Here is a 25972-nt window from a genome sequence, read left to right as displayed (position 1 = left end):
GAGATGAACAGTATTACCCCTATGTATGGGTATGATGGCATGAATGGTGTGACTCTATCTACATCATGTACAAACGAGAAATGAAAAGTTGTGCTCCACTTGTGTAAAAGTAAAATTGATTAATTTTAAAAAAGATTTATATGGTAAAAATAAATAAATAACTTAAAAGTCCAAGATTTGGCTCTTCTTTGTATTTCATTGTTGAATTTACACTCCAGAATGAATAAACTTCTGGAGTATAAATGTATAAAAGCAATCTCAATGTGCTATGGTAAACCAAATAAAAAAATTGTGTTTTTTCTACATTCAAAGATATTCCAATTTCCTTTTTTGTTTAATATTCTAATTTCTATCTTTTTGTATCTTTGTTAAACATTCATCCTTTCTTGAAAAAGTCTACACTTGTGGAGTTTTATTAAGTTGTGGTAAAATATACATAACATAGTTAACAATTTTTAAGTGTACAATACAGGTACATTTTTCTTTTTTAGAGCTAAACAATGTTATTTTTTTTTGACCCTATAAACTCACAGACTAGTTGGAGAAACACACAGAAGAGCAAGTCACCCTACTGCAACAGAGTGCATGGGACAGGGGAGGCACACGTGAGTGTGGAGGAAGCCCAGGGTACCATTCCTGAGAGGGAACGCTGAATTAGGTTTTAAAGATGAGCAGAATCTAGAAAAAACAGAGAAGAAGGGAGAAGTCAGGGGTGGGTGGGTGGAAGGCTGTCATATGATGGAGATAAGTACTATATCAAGTTAGCATTTATTGAGCACTTAATGATACACTGTCCAGAGTTCTTGAAATATATAATTTCATTTCATCCTTATGATGACTCCATTTGATGGTACCTCTTTTTCTGGCAACAGAGGGTTAAGGAACCTGCCTGAACCACACAGTAGACCAGGACTGCTGAGATATAGTACAAAATATCCAGAGTAAGGAGAGATGAAACTAGAGAGCCTGAGTTGGGCCCAGGTTGTGAATGATTTTGAATCTCACGCAAAGGGTTTAATTAGAGGGCAGAAGATACACGGCAATTCACTGAGCCTCTATTGTATTCCAGGTATATACCTGATATCATCAATCTTACAGCTCCCCCATTTGATAAGCATTATTAGCCCCATTCTCACTAACAAAACATTCTCACTAACAAAATTTTCATTAAAATGTCATTCTTTTATAAGATAATAATCATCATAATACACTGTTAGGTTCCCTGAAAAACTAAAAACATGTTCTATCTTTTTTTGAGTCCCTACCTTTATTTTTTAAATGCTACTGGACTGAGAAGGGCCACAATCGAAGAACCCCTCCCTTAAAGGTATTTGGAGTGTAGAGGAATGGAGAGAACAGAGGTGGAAAAAGGCAAGAAGAAAGCTATAGAAAGGAACGTGCAGGGTGTTCTAGGGCTGTGTGCACTAGACTTACTAAAGCCAAGTAGTCCCAAAAAGGAGCAATTGGAGTTAAGTTTATTCCATTTTTAAATGTTTATTGCCTGATAATGTCCTTCTCACAGTAGGTCAATAAATATTTGTTAATTGAGTTAGTAAAAAAATAAATTTTGAACTTCATTTTGTAGACCAGAGCTTCCCCATAAATGTGCCAAGAACAAATAGCCAATGTGCTAATATTCTGATCACACTTCAAGGGAGTCAAGTAGGAGCCAAGGAGTCGGGTCATCTCCTGCCCAGGTCTATTCTAGCACACTGTACAAATACAGTTGTCTATCGCTACCATGGGTGAAAGAAGATGGGAAGCACTATACATAGCTGAGCATTGGAGATATTAGATGAAGGCAAAATTTCCAGGAAGACTATTGCTATGATTTGAATGTTTGTATCCCCCCCAAAAAAATTCATATGTTGAACTCCTAACCCCCAAGGTGATAGCATTGGTAGATGGGGCTTTTAAGAAGTGATTAGATAATGGGGATGGAGTCCTCATGTATGGAATTAGTGTCCTCATAAAATAGGCCAAATTTGGCAAGCTCTCCTAGGCTGTAATTGGAATATCAAAAGTGAAGATAATTATATATGATCATTTTCACTCTTATTCTGTATTTTAATAAATGTACTAACTATATCCCTGCTGTTGTATTTATGCTGATTTTTCATAAAGTAAAAATTTTATTTTAATGGTAAAAAAAATCAATAAAATAAAATGCTAACAGGAGCTCATATTCCCCTTCCATCATGTGAGGACACAGCTAGAAGATGCTATCTATGCCAAGCACAGTGGCACTAGCCTGTAATCCCGGTGGCTCAGGAGGCTAAGGCAGGAAGATCATGAGTTCAAAGCCAGCCTCAGCAAAAGCAAGGTGCTAAGCATCTCAGTGAGTTACTCTAAATAAAATACAAAATAGAGCTGTGGCTCACTGGTCAAGTGCCCCTGAGTTCAATCCCCAGTACTTCAAAAAAAAATGCTATCTATAAGAAAACAGGCCCTGTCCCAACACTAATCTTGGAATTCCTAGCCTCCAAGACCATGAGAAATAAATTTCTGTTGTTTATAAGCTACCTAGTGTATGTCATTTTGTTATAGCAATACAAAAAGATTAAAACAACTACTAACCAGGTGGTAGAGCAAAAGGTAAACTTGTTGGGGTAAAGATTTCCAAGGTATATATTACGACATTTGCTAATTGCTTCCCTAGATTTATTTATTCTCTTGTATCAACTCTCCCTCACCCACTTTTAATAATACCCTGAAATTTTCCACAAAATAGTATAGGTGGAATTGACTATACCTCCACCTCCATGAGTGAAACTGACTGGCTTAAACCAATTAGCATTTCTCTTCCCCAGGTCTCAGGGGTTCAAGGTTGGGCACACAGTTCAGTCAGGGATTTTTTTTTTTTTTATTTAATGAAGTCGTCTAAGGAAAAAAGATCTTTATGTATCTCTTTGAAATTGACCCAGGAAGTATATATTCCTAAAGGCAATTGGCAAACATCCTTGGACCATGAAGGGAGAGTTTGAATTGGAACAGAGGAGGTGGAGAGGAGAGAAAGTGAAGGAGAAGTTAAGTCCAGCTTCTAAGACATACATTAGGGATCACTTGAAGCTTTCAGACTGCTGGACCTTCCTGTTTAAATTTCTGTTTTTCTTTATGACAATTTGGGGCTTGTTTTCTTCACTTGCAACTGAAAGACAGTTGATATACAAGGTTAAAGTAAGTCTCAGGATAATAAGAAGAAAGTAGGCATCTTTGCTAATCCAGCATTCTTGATAGAGAGTAGCTACTCAAGGAAAAGAAAAGAGGGGCAGAGGGCTACATTGAAATGACTAGCCATAAAAAGAGAGGCACTGGGAAGATGGATCAGGATGAAAGCAAGAAGACGGGCCCTGACCTGCAACTTGAAAGATAAAGTACACACCAGAATGGTTTTTGCCCCCTACTTTGATTAATACTAATGACTTTTCCTCAGAGATGTTGAAGGTCCCCAATACATCCCCAAGGAAATGATGCAACCAGTCACTGGATAGTAGATCAGCTACAAAAAAGATAAGACAAGGCAAAACCTGCTTGAGCAGGTACCAGGGATAAAAAAGAGGGGGCTATAAATGGGAGGCCCAAAGGTTGTAAAAGACATTTTTTTTAATTGTGGAAGAATAAAAGAATATGGACAGACACCTAGAGAATAGGAGGGGCAACAGGACATAGTTGCTATGTTGTTAAGAGTGAGCTAAGAGTGATTCCTGGGACTAAACAGATAACAGTTTCCAAAACTTAGACGTTATTAACTCTCTTAATTTGCCTCTCTAAACTTCCCTTTCTTGTCTGTATTTCTAAGTATGAAAGTGTCACTTTTAGAGAATAATGAGAAATATATATATATATACATACACATACACACACACACACACACACACACACACACACACACACACACACACGGGGATGACCCTAGCCAAGTGTCTGGGAGAAGTGTCCATTATTTGCCTTATAAGAATAAGAAGATGGGCCTGTGGCTATGGTGCTGCTTGTAATCCCAGCTACTTGGAAGGCTGAGGCAGGAGGATGGCAAGTTCAAGATCAGCCAAGGCAATTTAGGGAGATTCTGTTTCAAAAATATTTCTAAAGGGCTAAGGTCCTAGCTCAATGGTACAGAATTTGCCTAGCATGTGTGAGGCCCTAGATTCAATGCCCAATATCAAAAAGAAGGAGGAGGAGGAGGAGGGGAAGGTGGAGGGAGAGAGGAGGAGGAGGAGGAGGAGGAGGAGGAGGAGGAGATGATCAGGGAGGAGAGAGAAGAGGAGGGTAGGAGAGAAGAGAAGAGAAGAGAAGAGAAGAGAAGAGAAGAGAAGAGAAGAGAAGAGAAGAGAAGAGAAGAGAATAAGATGGATGAACACAGGGCAGAAGGATTAGAGTAAACCACTGCTAAATTTAGATCCTGCCTCTCCTCAGTAGCAAGAAGTATTTGCTTTGTATAGAGTAATACTAAGGAAAATTATGAAAGGATCACACTTCCTCTAAAAGAAATGGCGTTTTAAGAAATGCCAATAATGTACTGTTTCTTTCGCATTGTGACAGGGCCACTTAATAATTAACTGTGTGTTCTGAAAACTTGCTGAGGGTGGAAGAGAATTGCTTACCAGAAGCAAAATTTTAAAATAAATGAAGTAACGGCAGAGCTTGAGTCCTCGTGGCAATGTGTGGCAATACTTCCGGAGAAATCAGGACTCACGAGGTGGAAAGGGCCCAGCTGGAGTTGGGATAAGCTGTTTGTGACCATCGCTGGCGCTTTTGTGCAACCTTGAAGTCTTTTCCTCAGGAGATGCCTGAAAGTCAAGGCTGCGGTTGGGCGGGGGAGCAGATCTGAGAAACAAAGAGACACCAGGCGGAAAGCCCCTGGGACCAGGACGGAGAGTTGGGACTATGTCTTGGCAGTGGCACCTGGTACCCGCTATTAATAAATAATAGGGCAGTCTCACATTTTTAGGATATTTTACTGATTTAAAACAAAAAGTCATCACCATAAGCCACTTTATTAGTGGTAACAATAAATAATTAAAAGCCCCACGCCTGCATTGGCTCCTTTAATCTTGCCAACACCCTCTATTTGAGCCTATTGTCACTGTTAGACGAGAAAAACTGTGGCTCTGAGATGTAAAGTACTTTGGTCAAAATGCAAGGAAGTCTCAGACCTGACCCCGACACCAGACTATGGAGGGGCAGTGGCAGAAACCCTACCCCCGAACCCGCCCCCAGCAAGTCGCAGGGGTCACCAGTCTCTCCCCAAGAGAACCTCAGGGGCGGGCCGGGAACACAGGTGTCTGCGTCCTCAAGGGGGCGGGCGCAGCCTGCAGATCACGCCCAGAACCCCTGGCAGCCGTCACACGCGCCACACGCTAGAGAGCCTGCGGCGGTGTTGGCAGCTAAAGCGCTTGGTTGTCACCACAGCCTAATCGCTAGCCCTCCGTCCCGCAGCCGCGCGCCCGGCGCAGCCTGTCCGCTGTCCTCTCAGAGTCCACCCAGCCGCCAAGCTGCACGCCCGAAGTGCGCCCTCTGCCCTTGCGGGGACAGAGGATCCCACCACCATCATGACCCCCGCCATGTACACCATCCTGGCGGGGCTACTGCTCCTGCCACTGCTGATGAACTTTTGCTGCCCCTACTTCTTCCAGGATATGCGCTACTTCCTGCGGGTGGCCAACTTGGCCCGGCAGGTGCGCAGCTACCGGCAGCGGCGTCCGGCGCGCACCATCCTGAGTTCCTTTCTAGAGAAAGCGCGCCAGACCCCACACAAGCCTTTCCTGCTCTACCGCGATGAGACGCTCACCTACGCACAGGTAGACCGGCGCAGCAATCAGGTGGCGCGAACGCTGCACGACCACCTCGGCCTGCGCCAAGGAGAATGCGTGGCGATCTTTATGGGCAATGAGCCGGCCTTCATATGGCTGTGGCTGGGTCTGGCCAAGCTGGGCTGTCCCATGGCGTGCCTCAACTACAACATTCGCTCAAAGTCTCTGTTGCACTGTTTCCATTGCTGCGGGGCAAAAGTGCTGCTGGCCTCACCAGGTGAGCTTCAAACTAACCAACAGGACACTGGGGGGCTGCCCAATGCCTTAGCGAAAAATGAGCTGCATGCAGCAAGGTGTAAGGGAGCTGGAGAGAGGGAGATTTAGATTGGAACTGTAGATGTACACAGAGGGCTACAACTTTTCCTTTCAACGCAGTTAATGATCATTAGAGAATCACCAGTGTTGGGGCAGTGTGCCGGGTACCAGGTTAAGCACTATGGTTCTCCCTAGTAAAGAAGTGAGGGATTAATTTCAGGACCTCCGCAGAAACCAAAATCCTCTAATATTCAAGTCCCTTATATAAAATGGCGTGGCATTTGCATATAACCTAGGTATAATCCTACCATATACTTTAAATCATCTCTAGAGTACTTATAATAGTGAATATAATGTAAGTGGCATGCAAATTGTTCTTAGATGGTATTGTTTAGAGAAGATTATGAGAAAAATAGTCTGTAAATATTCAGCACAGCTTTTTCTGAATATTTTCCTTCTATGTTGGTTGAAATTGCAAATGCTGAAACCAAGGGTATGCAGTGTCCATTGTATACACAGTGTTACTTTCAATCCTCACAACAGATAGGCGTTACTTGTGGGACTTTTATAGATGAGACTACTGAAGCCCAGAGAGGTGAAGCCTGATGCTCCATGTCATAGAACTGGAGGGCAGGGTCTTAACCACATTCCACCTCCAAATTCCAGCTCTTTACCAGTACCTACACCATCTGCATTAAAATGTAGAGGGTCTTGAGCATGAACTTGAATGGATCCAAAGGGACAGTTCTCACCCCTGCTGCTTGATCAGCTGTGTAATCTTGGGAAAGTCACTTCTCTTTTCTGTCCTTTAGTGTATTTCTCTGTCATGAGGCAATCTTCAAAGCTACTTCCAGTTCTCAAGTGCTGTTAGTATTCATGGCTTCTTACTGCAGAGAGAAGGTGACCCCACCTGATGCCTAAAGAGAAGACTTTGCAGATCTGCTAAAGTGCCCTTCTGAACTCCATTGCATTTATAAAAACAGGAAACCCTGTTCATATGTGTATTTGCCTTTCAGCGAGACCCAAAATGATATATCTTCATGTTAAAGTGGTGTCCAGGTCAGGAAAAAGCAAAGGACCTCTTACCTACAGAGTTGATGGTTTTCTCCTCCCAACAGCTTGTTTCAGAACTTGGCACTTTCCCCTCTACCACCACCCCCTACTCCCAGGAAAAAGCTTTAATTTCTGCACTCTGGACCAGGGGTTACTTCTCTGAATCAGTAATAGGATGCTTAACTAGATGCTGACTAAAGATATAACTAAGAACAGAGGGAACTAAGAAGCCCCATCTTTTGGGGATGCCTTTCTGTACCAAGCCCTATACTGGATGCTTTTATTACAATGTGAGCTGTTATGTGAATACCCCCTATTATTAACAGTTGAGGAAACTGAGGCTTAAAAGTCCAATCTAGATCTGTGCAACTTCAAAGCCCATGTTCTTTCCTTCATCATGCTGTCTTCCTCTGCATTCATGTAAATTGTTCTTACTGGAAAGGATCAAGCATCTGTTTAATCTACCCTTCTGCTCATAGCTAGGGAAACTAAGCTAAGCAGTTCATCTAGCTTCCCAGAAAAATAAAATGTCAATTCATTTATATGAAACCAGAAAAATTATATACCTGTTTCATGTGGCATAAAATAAATTATCCAAAAAAATGTCAACTTCATATAAAATTTCAAAAACAGAGAGATGGTTTTAAAGGGAGCCAGATTATTTAAAGGGCATGGTCCATTCAAGAAAACCCCCAACAATTTCTAGTTGCCTTTGAAATGAGATGACTTTAAAACTTAGTAAGGAAGACCCTCTTACATACTTAGAGGGAAGTTATTAACACAGTAATCTTTGCACTGTGTAATCTTCAGGAAACACTTAAACATTATTGCTTCCTTAGTACCCCAGACACTCTTGGAGAGAATTCACAGAGCTCATTTTTTAATTGCCAAAGAAGCTCTGATTAAATGACTATTATAGCATTTGGTTCTCTAATAAAGTCAGAAATATGACTGAATACAAGTTGAGAATCCCTTACCTTCAATGCCTTGGACCAGAAGTGTTTCAAATCTTAGATTTTTTTTTCAGATGTTGGAATACATACACATAATGAGATGTCTTGCGATGGAACCCAACTCAAAACAATTTATATATGTTTCATATGTATCTTTATACACATAGCCTGAACGTCATTTTATAAAATATTTTAATATGTTTGTACATAAAGAATAGTTTCATGGTGTAAAATTTTCTATTTATGACATCATATTGATACTCAAAAAGTTAGGATTTTAGAGCACTCCAGATTTTCAGATTAGGAATGCTCAAAATGTACCTCCTTCCCCATCAAGGCAATATTCCTCCACCATAGAGTATTGTGTTTATGTGGAGAGTATTATGAAATCCCCTACTCAAATTAAAACTCAAACCAGACTTTCCAGTAGACCTACAGCACCCTCTGGTAGTAAATTGACCTTTGAGAAAGGTCACACATTTTTTAAAAATTCAGTATGTCTCAATCACTGAGACACCTTTGCCCTTAATGCAGAATTACGCTGACCTAAAACAGTTACCGGAAAGAAAGCAACAAAATCCAAAAAGGGTGACAGTGCCCACGTGTTAAATGGGCAAACTAACCTTTGAGAGAGGCTACACATTTGAAAAACATCTACTTTTTCCAAATTGCTAAGATACCTTTGTACATGATATACTCTGACCTAGAAAAGTTACTGTGAAGGGAATAACAGAGTCCAAAGTCACATATTTAGTAGATGTGCCCATGTGGAAATGTGATAAATGGACTAATTCTTTGGAGTTGGAAAGGATCTTAGAGCTATTCTAATCCTGTAATCCTTAATGAATACAAAAATCATCATTTTTCAAAACAGAGTCCTTAATTCATCCCCAAATTTTGATTTAATAGGACTGCAGCTGCACCCAAATAAGCCCCACCTCAGCCCCAGATGATTTTGAAGTAAATGAACTGAGAACTAGACTTTGATAATCAGTCTAGTTCCCACTTGTTTTATAGCTGAATAAATAAAGGCCCAAAAGTATGCTATCAGTTGCTCAGGATCATATGGATAGTCAGCAACAGAAAGCTGGGGGCAAAACTCAGATATTTTTTCCTCACATCTAGTGCATGTTTTATACTATCAATCATCTGAACCTGATACATAAATGTTAATTTGATATTTGATACTTTGAATTTGAGCCACACAGCATGTGAGCTCATAAGAGTTCTTGAATTCTGTGTGTCAAATCCTGTAGTACTTCTATGTAAAGAACCAGCACAGTGGCATTTATCATGAGGATTGATCTAGTTGTCATGACTGTTGGGGACTCTTAAGGCTTAACAGAGCTCAACTCTTTCAGAAGTTTCAGTATCCATTTACTTCTTCTGAATTTACTATATGTACAGGAAATCAAGGCTCACAGACGCGTCTCTGAATCAAGCAGAAGCATTTAATTCTTAAAGGAAATGATTTTTTTTTTCTGTTTTACATTTGAAGAGCCTTCTCCAGGACAGATTACCTAAGTAATCACGGAAAAGTTGTCTTTAACCACATGAACATGTATCAGTGTTTTATAATTGATAGAAGCCAAGTTGTTGCTATGGGAAACTTACTAACGACACAAACATGTATCAGTGTTTTATAATTGATAGAAGCCAAGTTGTTGCTATGGGAAACTTACTGCTGGGCCAGTGGTTTTTCTCAGAACTTCTCAAACACAGAATATGGGCAAAACAAGAAAGCATATTTAATTTCACAATTTACATGTATGCAGAGGAAGACAGCATGATGAAAGAAAGAACATGAGCTTTGAAGTTGCACAGATCTAGATTGGACTTTTAAGCCTCAGTTTCCTCAACTGTAAAATATGGGGTATTCACATAATAGTATATTTTCCCTGTTTCTACTTATGCTAGCATTAAGATTGTTATTAAACTAGCTCTTCTCCTGGACATATAATCCAGGTCTCTTGGGCAACCTTTATCAACTTCTTGACCAGTTCTACATTGCCTGACCCAATATAACCATGAAAGCTCCTCAGAGTAGGTATTCTCTTGTACAAGGCTTTAGTGACAGTTAAAGATACTCTGTTGAAAGTTCAAAATGAAGAGAAGACTATAAAATCGTCCCAATTACCTTTTACTTGTTTTCTGAAGGTCACACAAAAAAAATGGACCTCCTTTAAACAATATGATAAAGGAAAATGCTTCCTATATCTGGGGAAAATTTCATTATTGAAAGTTCTCAACAGTAGAACTTCATTATAAAATTAGTGTTGGGATCAAGGATAACTGTTGCATACAAATTTTGTTGCCATGATGGGATGGAGAGATAAGATGAATTAAGCTGAGTATCTTACAGTCCAGTAAAGGAACATTCAGTAAAGGACATATAGTCCCCAATATCATACAGTCCAGTAAAAGCCGCATATACAAACCATTGTGTTTGTGATGAGTATGGTGGGAGAGATAGAGAACGCTTCTTGGGAGCCTTGAAAATGGAGCTAGAAAAGTGCTGTGGGGAGGGGCATTACAGGCAATAGGACCAGAGGTGATTTTGATCAGGTCCATAATATAATGAAAGACTTTACTAAATGGTTACATAAATTAAGATTATCAGCAGTCTGGACTTTAATAATAATCATTTTTAAAGCTGATTATTGAAAGGTCCTAATGTAAAGAAAATGGGGACTCAGAAAATCCAAGGAATGGCTGAGAGCAGTGGCCTCCCTTCCATGGAAGGAGATCATTTCTTAATGCCAGCTCTAGTTCACAATTAAGGCCTGGAGATAATCTAATCTCTACTCTTCTCACCTTCCTGGGTTGCTCAAGGAGTAATTTAGATAAATTGCTTCAATGCACTTTGTTCCAAAAGCTTAAAATTCTCTTACATGTCTTTGAATAATGACCTAGTAATACCTAACACATAGTAGGTACTCAACAAATGTTTGTTGAATTAATGAGTGCCACTACTGTGGTTGGTTTTAACAAGTTTTCTTTCCTGAAGCTTAAGAATCATTGAGTTGGTAAGGAGGCATGAAAAGTGATGAAATAAAATCAAATATACCCAGATATGAGAAAATTTTTTTCAATCTCCCCCAGGCCCAGCCTCACCTTACCACAGACTTGCTTACCTCCCAGAGGTTTTCCTAATCAGTGGGTGTGTCCATCCCTTCTGGCAGTAGACAGCGGGGAGAAGGAGAAGGTGGTGAACATGGGATGTGCTGGGAACACTCTGGGATTTATGAATAGATAGTGAAGACTCTACAGGAACAGAAACCCAGACGAGATTCCCAGCTCAGTAGCCCAGGGTCTGAATGGAGGGTTAGGTTAAAATTGCCCTAAAACATCGCTCTTCTCCCCCTGCTCATAACTAACGGTTGCAAAGGAGATGGTTGTACAGCTTCTTACAAAAACAAACTAGCATATTGCTGACATGTGGGAATGTAGTCCACTCTCCTTAGAAACAGGAAGGAGGTAAAGAGGTGAAAGCAAAATAAACTTTGAATCAGCTGTTAATGTTATCAAATCTGAAAGGGAAAGATAGTGTTCACATTATTCTGCATGATGAGTAAATAAATAAGTGGCCATTATTTGGAAAGGACCTCCCACAGCTCTGAGAAATAGGGAAGTAGATGCTTGGTAGACAGGCAGAGATGCTTGTGGACATCAAATGTTAGCAATTATGTAAGGCCTTGCATGATCTCATGATAAGAAATTATCCTTGATTCCAGGGGTATCTTAGAAAACAAGAATTCACATAAGCAAGAACTTTGAGGCAAATGAAAAATAATATCAAGTAAATTGTTTAATTATATAAATGTGAATATATATTTTGCTGGTAAATTTTCACTTACTCCTGATGGAACTGAACCTTAATATCTTTTTTGACCTCAGGTGATTTTTGAGTCAGGAGGAGAAAGGGGAATGAGCATGCCTCTATTTGAAGAGAATTCTAATTCAGAGGGTGCTGTGCAGACTAGACAACAGGTTATCAAATACTATCATTCCAAACTACCACTGGTACAGATGCAGAATCACAGTTACAAATGACATTTTAGGAACTATTCCCACACTGTCTCCCAGTACTGAATCAGCACTACTTTGTGGTTTGGATATTTTTTTAAATTAACTAAAGAGCTAAACCTTCATTCCTAACTTGCTTATCTACCAACCATTTCACATTTGTCCTGAAATTTTTATTAGAACACATCTCCTTTTGCTGCCTTCTTTTCAGATTTTACCTTATTAGTAAATATTTCTGTGCTGTTTTAGTTCAGTCAGTTGCCATTCAGGGAAGCAAGCTGGTAGCAGAATAAGCTACTAGAGTGAAAGTTTTTCCACTGGGAAACTGCAGATTTAACCTATTGGTGACAAAGATTGATTCTGCCCCCACCCACCGTCTCTCTCTGCTTCCTAAGAATGAGTCTGTGTAGTTAGATGTGTTTTTTTTCTTTTTTCCTTCTTCTACATAAATAGATAAAGGATAGCAGAACTAGTATGATTTTATTTATTTGTTTGTTTATTTATTTATTTATGTTTTAAGAAAAATAAAAAGACAGAGTTGGTGGGGATCTTGTAATCACTCATTTTCTACCACCTAAGTGTGTACTTCTTTCTCCGAAGGTCTACTTCAATTCACAATTTAAAACTAGATTCATGAGAAGCTGATGGATTTACTCTGTGCCCTTCAGGCAAACTTGCCACGAATTTTATTTCTCAACCAAGCTTTTAATATAGTTTGAAGTTATGCTGTTCATCAAGAAGATGAACAAAAGATAGTCTACATTATTCAAGACAGATCACATGCTTTAACAAACACAGAGCAGAAAGCAAAGTCAATCCCTTTACCAAAATTTGAGCCTGAAAGGTGAGTATAGGGAAGCAGGAATCCCAGAATCCCAGTATATTTATTTTCTTGTTGTGTGTAACCTTTCATATAGAGACAGCTGAGCCTCTGTCCTCATCTGTAGGAACAGGGTGACTGGTGTCTAAATCACAGGGTTGCTATGAAATTAATGTGAAGTGAGGTATGCAAAGCTACTATACAAACAGTTCTAAACAAATGCAAAATGTAAAGCTTTGTTATCAGTAACAATGACAGGTGCAGTGGGTGCTGTGATGCAGTTCACCATTCAGCTCCCTCTTTCAGGACCAGGGTACAGTAAAGGACATACAGTCCCCAATATCATACAGTCCAGTAAAAGCCGCATATACAAACGATTGTGTGTTACCCAGGGGACTGTGATGAGTATGGTGGGAGAGATAGAGAACGCTTCCTGAGAAGTGTTACACCTCTCTCAGCTGCAAGAAGCTCTCATCTGAGAGCCTTTCCAGGACTTCATCTAAGTTCAAGAGAGCCTCTTTGCCCAAGGTCAGGTGCCACACCTCCACGCCCTGACTCCATTGAAGGAAGAACACCAGCCATTTCCCCTAAATTGGGACAACCCTGAAAGACCATGCCAGACCCAGAGTCTCTGAAGGATCAGAAAATCAGCCAAGGTTCAGGTTCTCATTCTCTCCCATCTGCTTCCCTTGCAGCCTCATAGGTTCTGTTCCCAAGGCTTCTCCTACATTCAAATCTCTGAGTTTCAGAGTCCAAGGGAACCTGACCTGTGACGAATAGAATTATTTGAGCTTCTATGTCCTGGTTGCTTTCCATTCTTAGGTAAGCAGACCTTACAATAAGAAATTTTTAAAAATTATATGTGAAAGAGGCAAGCTTGATATGGTAGTTCTAATCATACCTATAAAAGACTAGTTGTTATAATTACATATCAACTAGATCATTGATTCACATTCAGAATTTCCTTTAAAATTTCAGTTCTTATATTAACATCTTTAACTTAAGGGAGGGAAGTCTACTCCAGTGTGTCCTAATATGGTGGGCAAGCCACTGGAACCTCAATTCAACACCCAAATAACAAATTTTACACCAACAGCCTTGTGGAGATGGAGGTTGGCAGGGATGGTGGCCTTCCCTTCAGATGAGATGACCTCTGTAAGTAGGAAAAGATCATAAACTAAATGCCTAAGAGAATCCTTATCTGTATGCAAGACATAACTATCACAGAAATTATTTCATTTTATATTTTATTAAAGGTTTACCAATTCACAGTATTGTAAGATCTGAATCCTTTAATAAGCCTCTTTAGCTTATTCCTGTCTCTTCCACACTCATACAATACATTGTGCAGATTCTTTCCATTTTAAACATTTATTGAGTACATATTTTGTGCTGAGGGTACAAGGATTAAGTTATGTTTCCTTAATCTCAAAGATCTCACTGTCTAATTAAAAAGAAAAATAACTGAGCCACCTCACACTCAGCAACTAAATACCCTGGGAAGCATATGCAGGACCTTTTGGAAGCTGGACAAAGGAGCAGACAATCTTGCAAGGAAAAGGCAGGTGACAGAAGAGAGTTGTCTCTGAGCTGAGTCTTGAAGGATAAGCAGGAGTTTGGGGTTGATGAGGGTGGGGGACTGAGAGGGTATTCTAAGCAGATGGAACAGCATGGATAAAGGTCATGGGATGTGAGCATATGAGGATCTATAAGGACTTCCACGTGTGTAAAGGAAAGGGTACAAGAGGTAGACAGTAGGAGATGACAACAGGAAGACCAGCAGGGATGAGACAGTCAAGATCCTCAGGATCTCCCAAATACAGTGGATTCTATAACAAGGAATGATCAGCCATTGAAACATTTTCAATAGGGAGGCACCAAGAAGACGGGCAATAGTGAAGCCAGGAGGTAAATTGGAAGCAGGGAGAGATTAGCAGCAAGGAGATTGGTGAGGAGGCTACTGCAGTCATCTAAACAGGGAAGAGTGAGGACCTGAACCAAGACAGTGACCAAGGATGGGAGGCTACCACGCTGGTTTCTACGATAGCCATATTTTGGGCAACTTTTCTAAAGTGCTAAAGGATTAGAGAGCAGCCAGTGAAACACACAAAAGTACAGAAAGAGAATCAGTGTTCCTGGGACAAAAAAAAAAGGAAAACAATTTGATGGAGGTTAAAAACAGAATTGAAGCAAATAGTACATTAGAGAATAGTAGCCAACATGAAACTCTAGGAGAGAACTCTCCCAGAAAGAAAACTTGAGGATAGAGTGTTTTTTGGTTCTGCAGTGAATATTCACATAGTCGAATCATCATGTCCATCCTGATTATTGGTTTTCGGCTTCTATAGCCAACCCATGGACAATGCTGGGAAAACAGAATTATGACCTCAGAATAGACTTAAATTCTCTTAACCTAGACAATGTGCAGTGAAAATATTAACTGTTGGAGTGGACAGGAATAAATGGGGGCAGGGATCAAAACTGATAAGCCAAAAAGGAGCAGGAAAAGCACATTTTTTGATGATGGAAAAGTAATTGCCAAAAGCAACAGTCAAAACCATTGAAATGGTTGCCCCTAGGCACACGTTTAGCTGTGAGGACAGTTGGGGTAAAGGCCTGTTGATTTTCATTATAAACCCATTTGTACTGTTCAGTTTATTTTTTACCAAGTGCATGGGTCCTCTAGCTGCATCTATCTGTCCCAGTGATGTTTCTTGTCTTAGTGAAGATAGCATATGCAAACATCTAAAAGACAAAGCATATGAGATGAATCAGGTATAGCCTCCCCAAGGTAATTCCCTGGGATATTAAGTCACCTTCCTATTAAGAATAAGAATATTTACTTGAGTTGTTACAATTCAAGATTACGTAAGCTTATGTGTAGTTTCATCTTAACTATAATCTTTGCTACTTGGCTTGCCTCCCTACTTTCTGTTTCTGTTCTCCTTAATTTTTTTTCATCACTGGTTCTGTGGGCACATATTAAGAATAGTTAAATTCATTTCTGTTTATTTCTAGATCCATACAAAAATTATTACTTTAAGTTATGCACTTATATTTCTTGATTTTTACCCATCTGTCCATTTGTGTGTACTTTCCACAAAAAGTACAGATTTCAACCAACCATCTGCTGTGATTATGAAACTGTCAAAACTCAAACTTCTCTCAAACATTGGAATATTGTGATTTTTTTTCTAATGCAGCAATTTTATTTTAAAAATGTTTAAAAATGCATAACTATAAGCATCTCTTGTCCTATCCAGACATTTTAGCACAATTTTACTGGACACAAAATTATCATGAAGCTTATTACACTAAATAGAAACTTGACAGACTAATTTGTTTGTTTGTTTAATTAAATTAAGAACTACAAGAAGCTGTTGAAGAGGTGCTACCAAGCCTGAAAAAAGATGGTGTGTCCGTCTATTATGTAAGCAGAACTTCTAATACAGATGGCGTTGACTCTTTCCTGGACAAAGTAGATGAAGTGTCAACTGAACCTATCCCAGAGTCGTGGAGGTCTGAAGTGACTTTTTCTACACCTGCCTTATACATTTATACATCTGGAACCACAGGTAAAAAAAAAAAAAAAAAAAATGAAGGGAGGATTCTCAAAGAAATGGACCTGTCCTGAAGGAGTTAAATGTTGGCTTGGGTTTTTAAATACTTTCTTTGGAAAAACTTATCAGATAACTAATACTTCGGAGGATTTAGCTCTTTGCTCATGGGAACTGATCTTATTGCACTACATATGATCCCTTTTGAGTTTCTCCCAGGTATGCATAGCTCCCCCTCCTCAGCTGGTACAGAACAAATAAAGAACTATGAAAACTAGTTAGGATGATGGATGAGATTTTTAATACTTGTTGTATTTTGATTATACCATATCCAGAGTCCATATATAAGGTCTTTAATTAAAATGGAATACCAGAGGACAATTATGGGGAGGTATTTATATAGTTGTTGTGACCACTGTTTTCCCATTCAGCACTAACTTGAGCTGTTTGGTGCTGTGAATGTAGGGTGACTTTAGTGCAGGGCCTAAAATACTGTATTTCCTCAAGTCTAGAATGCCTTCCACTGTGTATCATTTTATGAGCTACTAAGAAAAAGTTACCAAAAAAATAGTGTTATTGAAACACTACTACATGGAACAGGCAACAACAAGTGTTATATGTACTAGGCTCTGTTTAGGAGCTTTAAGACATTTGTCCATGCAATTCTCTCACCACTCTTGGTAGTATTCTTACTCCATTTTACAGATTCATAAACCAATAGATTAGTAACATCCCATAGTAAGAAGTAGAAGTATCAGGATTGATCTTATAATCTATGCAACTCATGAAATTGACAGCCCTGGTAGCAATACTTCCAGGTTCATTCACGTAATAAGATATTCAGTGCCTGCTCACTCTAGACCAGAGAAAATGTTACCACACTGTAATAATATGAAGTTTGAGGGCTAATATTGAAAAGAAGGGCAGGAAGCCAACCCCAGCATGCTGATCATTATTATTAATAATACTGGGAATTGAATATGTAAATCTTTTATCTCTTTTGGTTAAAAATTTTAATTTAAATAAGCAGATAATACATGCTTCTATTCTCATTTTTAAGTAATCAAACATTATGAATAAAGCTAAAGGTTGCTTTGAGCCTTTTATCTCAACACCAACCAACAGGAACAGTTTCCTTTGCTTTGGCAGGTGCCCCTGCATCCATCTGACCTTGCAATTTCTAGACTCCAGTTTAACCTGAGTGTCAGCTCCCCTTAGCCTCTTTTGCTAAATATCCTTCAATAAATAGGGAGGGGAAGCTGGGAATGACATAGTAAAGCTAATGTCTACAGTGTGATGTTTATCATTTTTTTATGTGTTGAAACGTATATATGCCATGTCAACAGAAAGGTAGATGACCTAAGTGACCCATTGCTTCTGTTGCAAACAGACACTACCTTAACATATGGGATTTTTATCTTCATTTCTTCATAGAATGGCAAAAAATAAATCATGAAGTTTAATTCAGGGAATAACTGAGATAAAATGAGCTTTTGGTTAGTAATGGGAGTACAAGCCCTAGTACTGAATAGACAAGTGTGGAACTTCTTCACATGGCCTATCTGGGAAGGAAATAGAAAACCCATTTTAGGAAGAAAAAAATAAAAAAGTTCCTGACTGAATCCTATAATTAAGAATTTGTTTTTAATTAGAAGACAATAGGACTGATGCTGATCTTACTTTTTTCTGTATCTGTGAATAAAATATTGCTAAGTTACTCGTGTAAACATTAATTAAAAGAATTTATTTGAGAAATTGAAAAGCAAAATGTTTTTCCTTCCTCAAAGGAAGTTATTAGCACAAAATTATATGAAAATTCCAAATATTCTTATGTATTCATTAATATAAAATTTTAAATTAGACAAAAGTACTTCAAAGCAATAACTGTGAGTATTTCTTTTTAAAATGCAATTCAAACAATTGTTTTCCATTGTGAATACAACTGATTTATTGATGCTTTCTTAATGTTAGTATAGAATGGAGACATTAATATTAACACAATGCCACATCCACGGTCAAAGAAAATGAGTTTTGAATTATGTTTACAATTTTGGAGATCTGCTTTGTCTTATAATAAATTGCTTTTATGGCCCATACCTGGCAAAGACACTATCAAGTACTTGCTCACCTAGGTCTTAAAGTCTAACTAGCTCCCTTTACAGTGACCTCACGCCCTGCTCAGCTAAATTGATCTTCCATAAGAAACAGTATAAGAATACTCTTTCAATACAAATCTTACCAGAAAAAACTTGTGTAAGTTATGATTAAGAAAATGCAAATATACTTTAGTGTGCTTTTCAGATTGGCAAAAATACCCAACATTTGGGAGCATTAATAATATGAGGAAACTGGCCACATATTTTGCTAATGGGAGAGTGAATGGGGACAGCCTTTATAACTGGCAATGTGGCAATTCTCTGTCCAAATTGCAAAGACTTCCATCTTTTAATGCAGTAACCTCTCTTCATGAATTTATCCTACAGAAAGTGACATTCATAACGAGAACTGTCATATAGACAAGGTTATTCACCACAGCATCATTTGAAATATCCAAATAGTTTAAATAAATTATAATCTTCTTATATAAAGGATGTGAGACAGCTGAGAAGAAGGAAATGAGTGAGTGAGGAAAATCTGTACAAACATGGACAGATCTCTGTTAAGGGACAGAGGGAAAAAATATACAGAAAAACATTCGTGTTTTTTAATGGACAAGGCAAATACATATGAGCAGATGTTCATGTTTGCTTGTATTTATATAAAGAAACTCTGGAATAGGACATAAGAAATTAATAAAAGTAGTTGGGGGAAAAAGGAGATTGGACGAATGGACTATTTATTCTCTAAAATACTTAATGTCTCTGAATCTTTGACTTCTCATCTGTGGATTAGAGAATATAATTCTATTTATTTTTTACCGTTTAATAAGAAAGCTAACCAAAATATTGAAAACATCTTGCCAGGTAGTAAGCACAGAGGAGAAACAATGAACATTTGTTTATTTCTCTTACTTCAGATTATTACTGTAACTATCTAACTCAGGAGTCAATGGACTATGCCCTGCTGGCCAAATACCACCCTCCACATGGTTTTATAAATGAAGTTTTATTGGAACATATCCACACTTATTCCCCTATGTGTATTTGGCTGCTTTGGGCCATAATAGCAGAGTTGAGTCTTTGCAGCAATGACTACATGACCCCACAAAGCTTTAAACATTTACTCTCTGGTCCTTTACCAAAAAAAAAAAAAAAAAAATTTCAAAAATCTGCTGACCCCAGGTTTAACTACTCCTGGTCCTCCCCTATACAGTTCTCCAAGCACAGGATGATGAATCTTCCTGAGCTGGAACCCTCCCACAGACTCAATGGCCAATCTCTGCTCAGTTATGCTTTCTCTTGTTTCTTTGCAAAGGTCTCCCAAAAGCTGCCACAATCAATCATCATCGATTATGGTATGGAACTGGCCTTTCTACCATGTCTGGGTTTAGGGCAGATGATGTCATCTATACCACTCTGCCTTTGTACCACAGTTCTGCACTTATGATTGGCTTGCACGGATGTATCCTGGCCGGTAAGCTTTTTCTCTCAACAAGGTGTCAAAGGCCTGTACACATTCACATTTGGCTACTTTCCTATCTACTAGGAATGGCATTTATTTCTGTATTGATAACAAGTCTATTTGGCTCACACATCACAAGCAAGTATTTTCTCATGCCTGCTTATCTACAAAGTGTATCAAAGCAGAAATTCCTTTATGATGTTCAATGCCCTTACCCAAGTTAAGACACTAGGTTCTTAGGTCTATAAATAATTATCCTATGTCATTTCCAAATTCAGAAATCTGCATGTTGATCTCTCAGCATTGGATGTCACTTTCTTCCCCAGTCATCCCCATTCTTCTTTATTCTTCTCTATTCCCACAGTTCCTCAGCTCTAGTCATCTCTTTCCTTCTCCAACTTCACTATTTCCTTCTCCAACTTCACTATTCAAATGAGAGTTTCCCTTCTCTCTCCCTCCAGTAAGATTTATACCGCTTTTATAGATGAAGATTGAGACTAACTTAATTTTTTCATCCACATGACAGTTCATTTTAAATAAAATACTGTTATTTTAAATGAGATATATAGTAACATAAATGCACATATACATGCACACACACATGTTGATATGTTATAGATTAAATGTTTGCATCCACCACCATCCCCAAAATTCATAGGTTTTGAAATCCCAGATTCCAGTATGATGATATTAGAAGGTGGGACCTTGGGAAGTCATTAGGTTATGAATGTGGAGCTTTCATTTGTGAGATTAGTGGCCTGGTAAGAAGAGATGGGAAAGAGTTTCCTTTCTGTCTTTGCTTTCCCTTCTTATGGAGATGATGGCCATCCCCAGATCCAAAAGAGTGCCCTTACTAGACACTAGATTTGCTGATACCTGGATCTTGAATTTCTCAACCTCCAGAAATAAAAAAAATAAATAAACTGTTTAAGCCACCTAATCTATGGTAATTTGTTATAACAGCTTGAACTAAGACTGCCCAAGCCTTTTCTTCTTTCCCTCATTCACCAACTGATCAGCTTACAAAGCATTTAGCCCAGTATCAGTACCTGCCTTCATAGCAAAAAATGATACTCCAGGAGTATCGTTGGACCTTCAAGAACATTAGAATGAATCTGAGGCTCCCAAACAGACAAATCAATCACTTGGGCAACATAAATACATACTACCACCAATTTAGTGGCTTTAAACAATAGATTTGTTGTCTTACTGTTCTGGGGGTCAGAAATTCTGTAATCAAGAAAATACAATGCTACTGTCATTCAGTACATAGGTGATCTGCTTCAGTATTTATCTAACACACCTCTGGTAACACTTCATGTTTTAATATCTTTTTTTAAATAGAGAACATGGGACTTCAAATCATTTGAAGTTATGCTGGGCTTTCAGGTTATGCTTTTTTCAACCCTTGACCCTTAGGAGAATTAATCTTTTCCTCTATGTTTCTCTTGATTATTTATTTATTTGTTTGTTTGTTTGTTTGTTTGTTTGTTTGTTTGTTTATTTTGTGGTGCTGGGGCATGCACCCAGGGCCTCATGTAAGCTAGGCAAACTACTTTACCATTGAGCTACATCCCCAGCCCTGCACATTGACTTTTATTGGAAAGAATTGTAAATATCTTCTCCCTTGTAGATTGGAGCTCCCATAGAATAAAACTATGTCTGGTTCATTTTTTGCATTGAGTATACTAGGTATTTAACCCTTGTTTATAAAACTAATTCATTTAAAAATTTTTAACCTTTCAAAAATGACAAAACTAAATATAATTGGAAAGATTATCTGTAGCATTCCTGTGTTGACACTTTCTGTGCCTTCTCTGTAGGTGCTACTTTGGCTTTGCGGACCAAATTTTCAGCCAGCCAGTTTTGGGATGATTGCAGAAAATACAATGTAACCGTCATCCAGTACATTGGTGAACTGCTTCGGTATTTATGCAACACACCTCCGGTAACATTTCCCATGTTTTAATATCTTTTTTAAACAGAGAAGAGGGGAGTTCAAATCATTTGAGGTTATGCTGGGCTTCAGCTGATCCATTTATATCAGTTTTCAATTTAGACTACAGTTGTTTCTTATAATAAGTGCTTGACACCACACCTATCCTAAAAAGAAGTCTTAGTAGATGGCAGGTACTATTAATTTTATTGTGATTCTATTGCCTTCCCTGTTACAATTCACGTAGTATATCTGCCTCTTTTCTCTCTGCTTATGAAAAGCCACTGTCAAAGCCCAGCTCAAATTATATCTCTTCTGTTAAATCTATTCAAGTCACTTCAGCCCAAGGCATTACCCTTACCCTACATAATTTTATTTCTACATCTTGTGGTTTTCACTGCAGGTGTGTGTCTTTGTGCCTCCCATCCTTCCTAGACTGTAACTTTTAGATAGCAGGGGCCATATCTTGTCTCCTTTCCCTCTCTTATGTCAAAGGCATTTAGAAAACTTTTACTTACTGCTGTTCAATGAATAAATCCCCAGGTGGCTTTGAAATTAACCCACCAGGCCTATCACCAAGCTTGGAGCAATGCCTCAAGGGCCTTGGATCTACCCTGTTTGCAATGTCCTGCTGTCTTGATGGGGTTGTTCACAAGAGCCCCTCCTGCTCAGTCCCTTGGCTCTCATCAGAGATCTGGTGGCCACCTTGGGACCAAATCAGTGGCCCTGCTGACATTTTGGGCATATTAACTCTTTGCTATATGGATTTATTCCGTAAACTATAGGATTTTTAGCAGCAACTTTGGCCTTTACCCACTAAACACCAATAGTAACCTCCTCTCCACTGCAAGACATGATAACCAGAATGTCTCCAGACACTTCCAGATGTCCCCAGGCAGGCAAATTTGATCCTAACTGAGAACCACTGAACTAGATTATATGATAAAAACACCAGATTCTAATCCTTTAATCTATTAAGTCAGCATAAAACAAACTCAGAAGATCACTGAGTTGATAAATTGCTATTGGTAAACACCCACATTATGTTCAATGTCTATGCCGGCTGCTATGGGACAAAGAAAGAAATAGAAGAGGCTCTTCCCCAGTTCTCTCCCTCATCTCCTTTAGCCTCTGCCCAGATGTCAGCTCATCAGAGAGGCCACTCCTACTAATAATTAAACATGTCACCCACCCCACCTCTCCATCTTGTTACTGCTTTTTGTGGTACTTATCTCTCCCAACATAATACAAGTTTATGTGATTGTTTTGCCAATTAAATGAAAAATATATCACCCACCTATGACTGTCCATCTTGTTACTGCTTCTCATGGCCCTCATCACTCCCGTCACAGTGCAAGTTTATATGATTATTATCTATTTCCCCCCATCAACAAAAGTTCCACACAAGTGCAGCCTCAGTCTGCTACCAGAACCCAAATACCAGTCACAGCACATCACAAGCATTAACAAATTTTGCTGAATGTACTTCTAAATTCTTGCCTGGAAAAATGTATAATTGAGTTGGAGGGTGTACTATGTTTCCCCCAAACTGTTAGCACATTGTAGCCTGATACTTTGGCATATTCAACATATTCATGAAGGTCATAATAAGCTGGGGTAGGACCTTTTCCATAGTTATTTCTATTAATGCCATTATTATTTTTTTCACATTAACATTCTACCTTTTTCTCAAGATTGATTGAATGCTTGTCTATCAAAACCCAGAAATCCACACAGAGCCCTTCTGTTTGGCTCTTCTTCTCTGCCATAAAGGCACCAGCTTGTCAATTAGAAGTCTCCTGGGGAAGCAAGTGTTGTTCCTATTGGTTTTAACAGGAGCTTCCTTTGGACTGGAGGAAAATAAACATGTTTGGGTGTAGCTGTCTTCACATAACGCTTCCATCTTATCTCCTATCCCCGCACCCATTCTTGGTACTGGAAATTGAACCCAGGGACACCTTAGCATACAGCTACATCACCAGCCCTTTTGTTAATTTTGAGAGAGTCTGTAAATTGCTGAGGCTCGCCTTGAACTTTCAATCCTCCTACTTCAGCCTCTAGAGTAGCTGGAATTACAGTCGTGTGCCTCCGTGCCCAGCTCTTTTTTCTTAATGTTGTCTCAAATGCTTTAAAAAAAGAAGAAGAAGAAAAAGAAGAAGTTTGATCAGGATTTTTTGCCTTTTACAAAATATATCATGATTTAAGGTACATAATCTGTGGATAATCTCTAATCTAAAACTAGATCTGGAGTTTCTGCTAGCTGTTGCTTCTCAACCCCTGTGTTCTGCTTGTCTGAAAAAAAAAATACCTGTAAGAATTATAAGAAATGTTATCTCAAAAAAAATCCTTTTAAAAATATTTTTAAATCATGGGTCATCATAGAAATTCCAGATTTTGTGGATTAAAGGGGAGCTTTAATCAAATTGTATCAAAATGACTTTTTGAACAAAAGTGGATAAAAGCTAGAACTAATAGTGGAAAGCTTTAGATCAGTGTAATCAAGAACTTTTTCCTCCTTAGAGCCACTTAAAAGAACAGGCTGCTCCTGGTGGGTTAATGCCACCCACAAACCCCAAGCCCTGAGTATCAGGGTGGCAGGTCTTGCCTAGCTGAGCCACTAAACCAAATGACTCCCTCCACAAACATGGCACAGATTCTCAGGAGAATTAGGGGCCAGCGCTAGGAGGTGGAAGCTGCTATCTATGCCTCTCCTCCCTCTTCTTAACCACATTCATAGTTCCCCTGGCAGAGCAGAGCTCTTCAGGTCAGTGGTTCAGATTTGGCTCCAGGTACTTAAAGTGGTACATATGAGCAAGGACTGTGACACAGTAGACCTGAATCCTGACTCTGCTATTTGAGCAGGACAGTCAGCCTCCCTAAGTACCAGTTTCCCATCAGTTAGTAGGGGAAATAATGGTACCAACCACATATGGAATCTATGAAGACAAAATGAGATAATGTACTTAAAGCACATACCAAAGTGCCTATCTCCTAGTAAATGTTCAATAAATGGTAGCCATTATTGCCATTATCATTATTTTCCATGCCTGATAGTATGTAGCTTGAAATAACACATGCATTGAATCAATCAGTGAAAATTCTGCCCCATATACACAGAGGAAAAAAATAAGACATTCAAACTAGTCAGTTCATCTCTCTCATTTGCGGTTGAATAAGGGTTGAATGGCAAAGCTGTTGTCTTCAGTGATTTTTATGGTTGAATATTTTACTTCATTTCTCATTTTGTTATATTTGATCCTTTACTCCAAAGCACTCATTTACAATGAAAGATCATTCTGGTTCTTTGCTTGCCATATGCATTTATCAGCTCCCCATTTTGTTTGTGTAATTGCCTAAAAACAATGTCATTAGGAATAACTATTTATTGGGACAAGATATCTCGAAAGCTGAGAGTTTATCTTCTATAATTAGGAACTAAACTACAGCAAGGGGCATAAATAAGGTTGTGTGCCACCTACTGGTATAGAGACCACTGGGGAGGAGGTAGAAGAGAAGGGGAAGGAGTCCAGAAGAGAGTTCCAGGAATCACAAGTAAAAGTCATGCTATTTGGAAGGAGAGCTCTGGCAGAGCTGAGTAGACTCAATTTACTTTCCTAGTGTTGTCTGTCTTCCCTCCAAAATGAGATAACCTCTGGTCCCTTCCAGCCAGAGATACTGTCTCTGAATCACCTGCATTCTGATAGAATGGAGGGTCGGGTACAGCACAGAATGGGGAGTGACCAATTTGATGGAGGGATAGCCAGAAGAAAGTTGACAGAGGCCAGCCAGGAGAAAGAGGGAAGCAGAGGAGAATCGAGAAGCTTTGCCAGAGGTGATTTCTAAAGGGTAAAGAGAAGTTCTCCAGCCACACAAGGAAAGAAGGGCTTCTGGTTATCTGGAACAGCACATGAAGCTGTGGAATAAAGGTCCTGCTGTGTGGGGAGTGCAAGCAGAGTAATAGGAGGTTGGCTGAGAGCTGGCCCCGGGTGGAAAGGGCTTTC

General features: G+C 39.0%; 2 protein-coding genes across 3 annotated transcripts in view; one reads left to right on the top strand and one right to left on the bottom strand.

Moving 5' to 3' along the window:
- The window catches only part of Atp8b4 (ATPase phospholipid transporting 8B4 (putative)), a 260993-nt gene extending 253789 nt beyond the window's left edge, over positions 1 to 7204 (bottom strand). The window contains exon 1 of the mRNA XM_078049629.1: positions 7152 to 7204. The gene's annotated coding sequence lies outside the window, so the exon portion shown is untranslated. The remainder of the gene's footprint in view (positions 1 to 7151) is intronic.
- The window catches only part of Slc27a2 (solute carrier family 27 member 2), a 38996-nt gene continuing 18342 nt past the window's right edge, over positions 5319 to 25972 (top strand). Inside the window, exons 1-4 of one of the 2 annotated variants that reach the window (XM_005316553.5) lie at positions 5319 to 6027; positions 16283 to 16492; positions 19889 to 20047; positions 21859 to 21983. In XM_005316553.5, the coding sequence (XP_005316610.1) occupies positions 5550 to 6027; positions 16283 to 16492; positions 19889 to 20047; positions 21859 to 21983 (972 nt within the window). In that variant the 5' untranslated portion in view covers positions 5319 to 5549. The remainder of the gene's footprint in view (positions 6028 to 16282; positions 16493 to 19888; positions 20048 to 21858; positions 21984 to 25972) is intronic. The other variant, XM_078049630.1, reaches the window with a different exon arrangement.

This window comes from Ictidomys tridecemlineatus, chromosome 5 (genome assembly GCF_052094955.1).
Source record: "Ictidomys tridecemlineatus isolate mIctTri1 chromosome 5, mIctTri1.hap1, whole genome shotgun sequence".
Taxonomy (NCBI): Eukaryota; Metazoa; Chordata; class Mammalia; order Rodentia; family Sciuridae; genus Ictidomys; species Ictidomys tridecemlineatus.
Note: the sequence above shows the minus strand (reverse complement) of the source record. Positions and strands in the feature narration are given on the sequence as shown.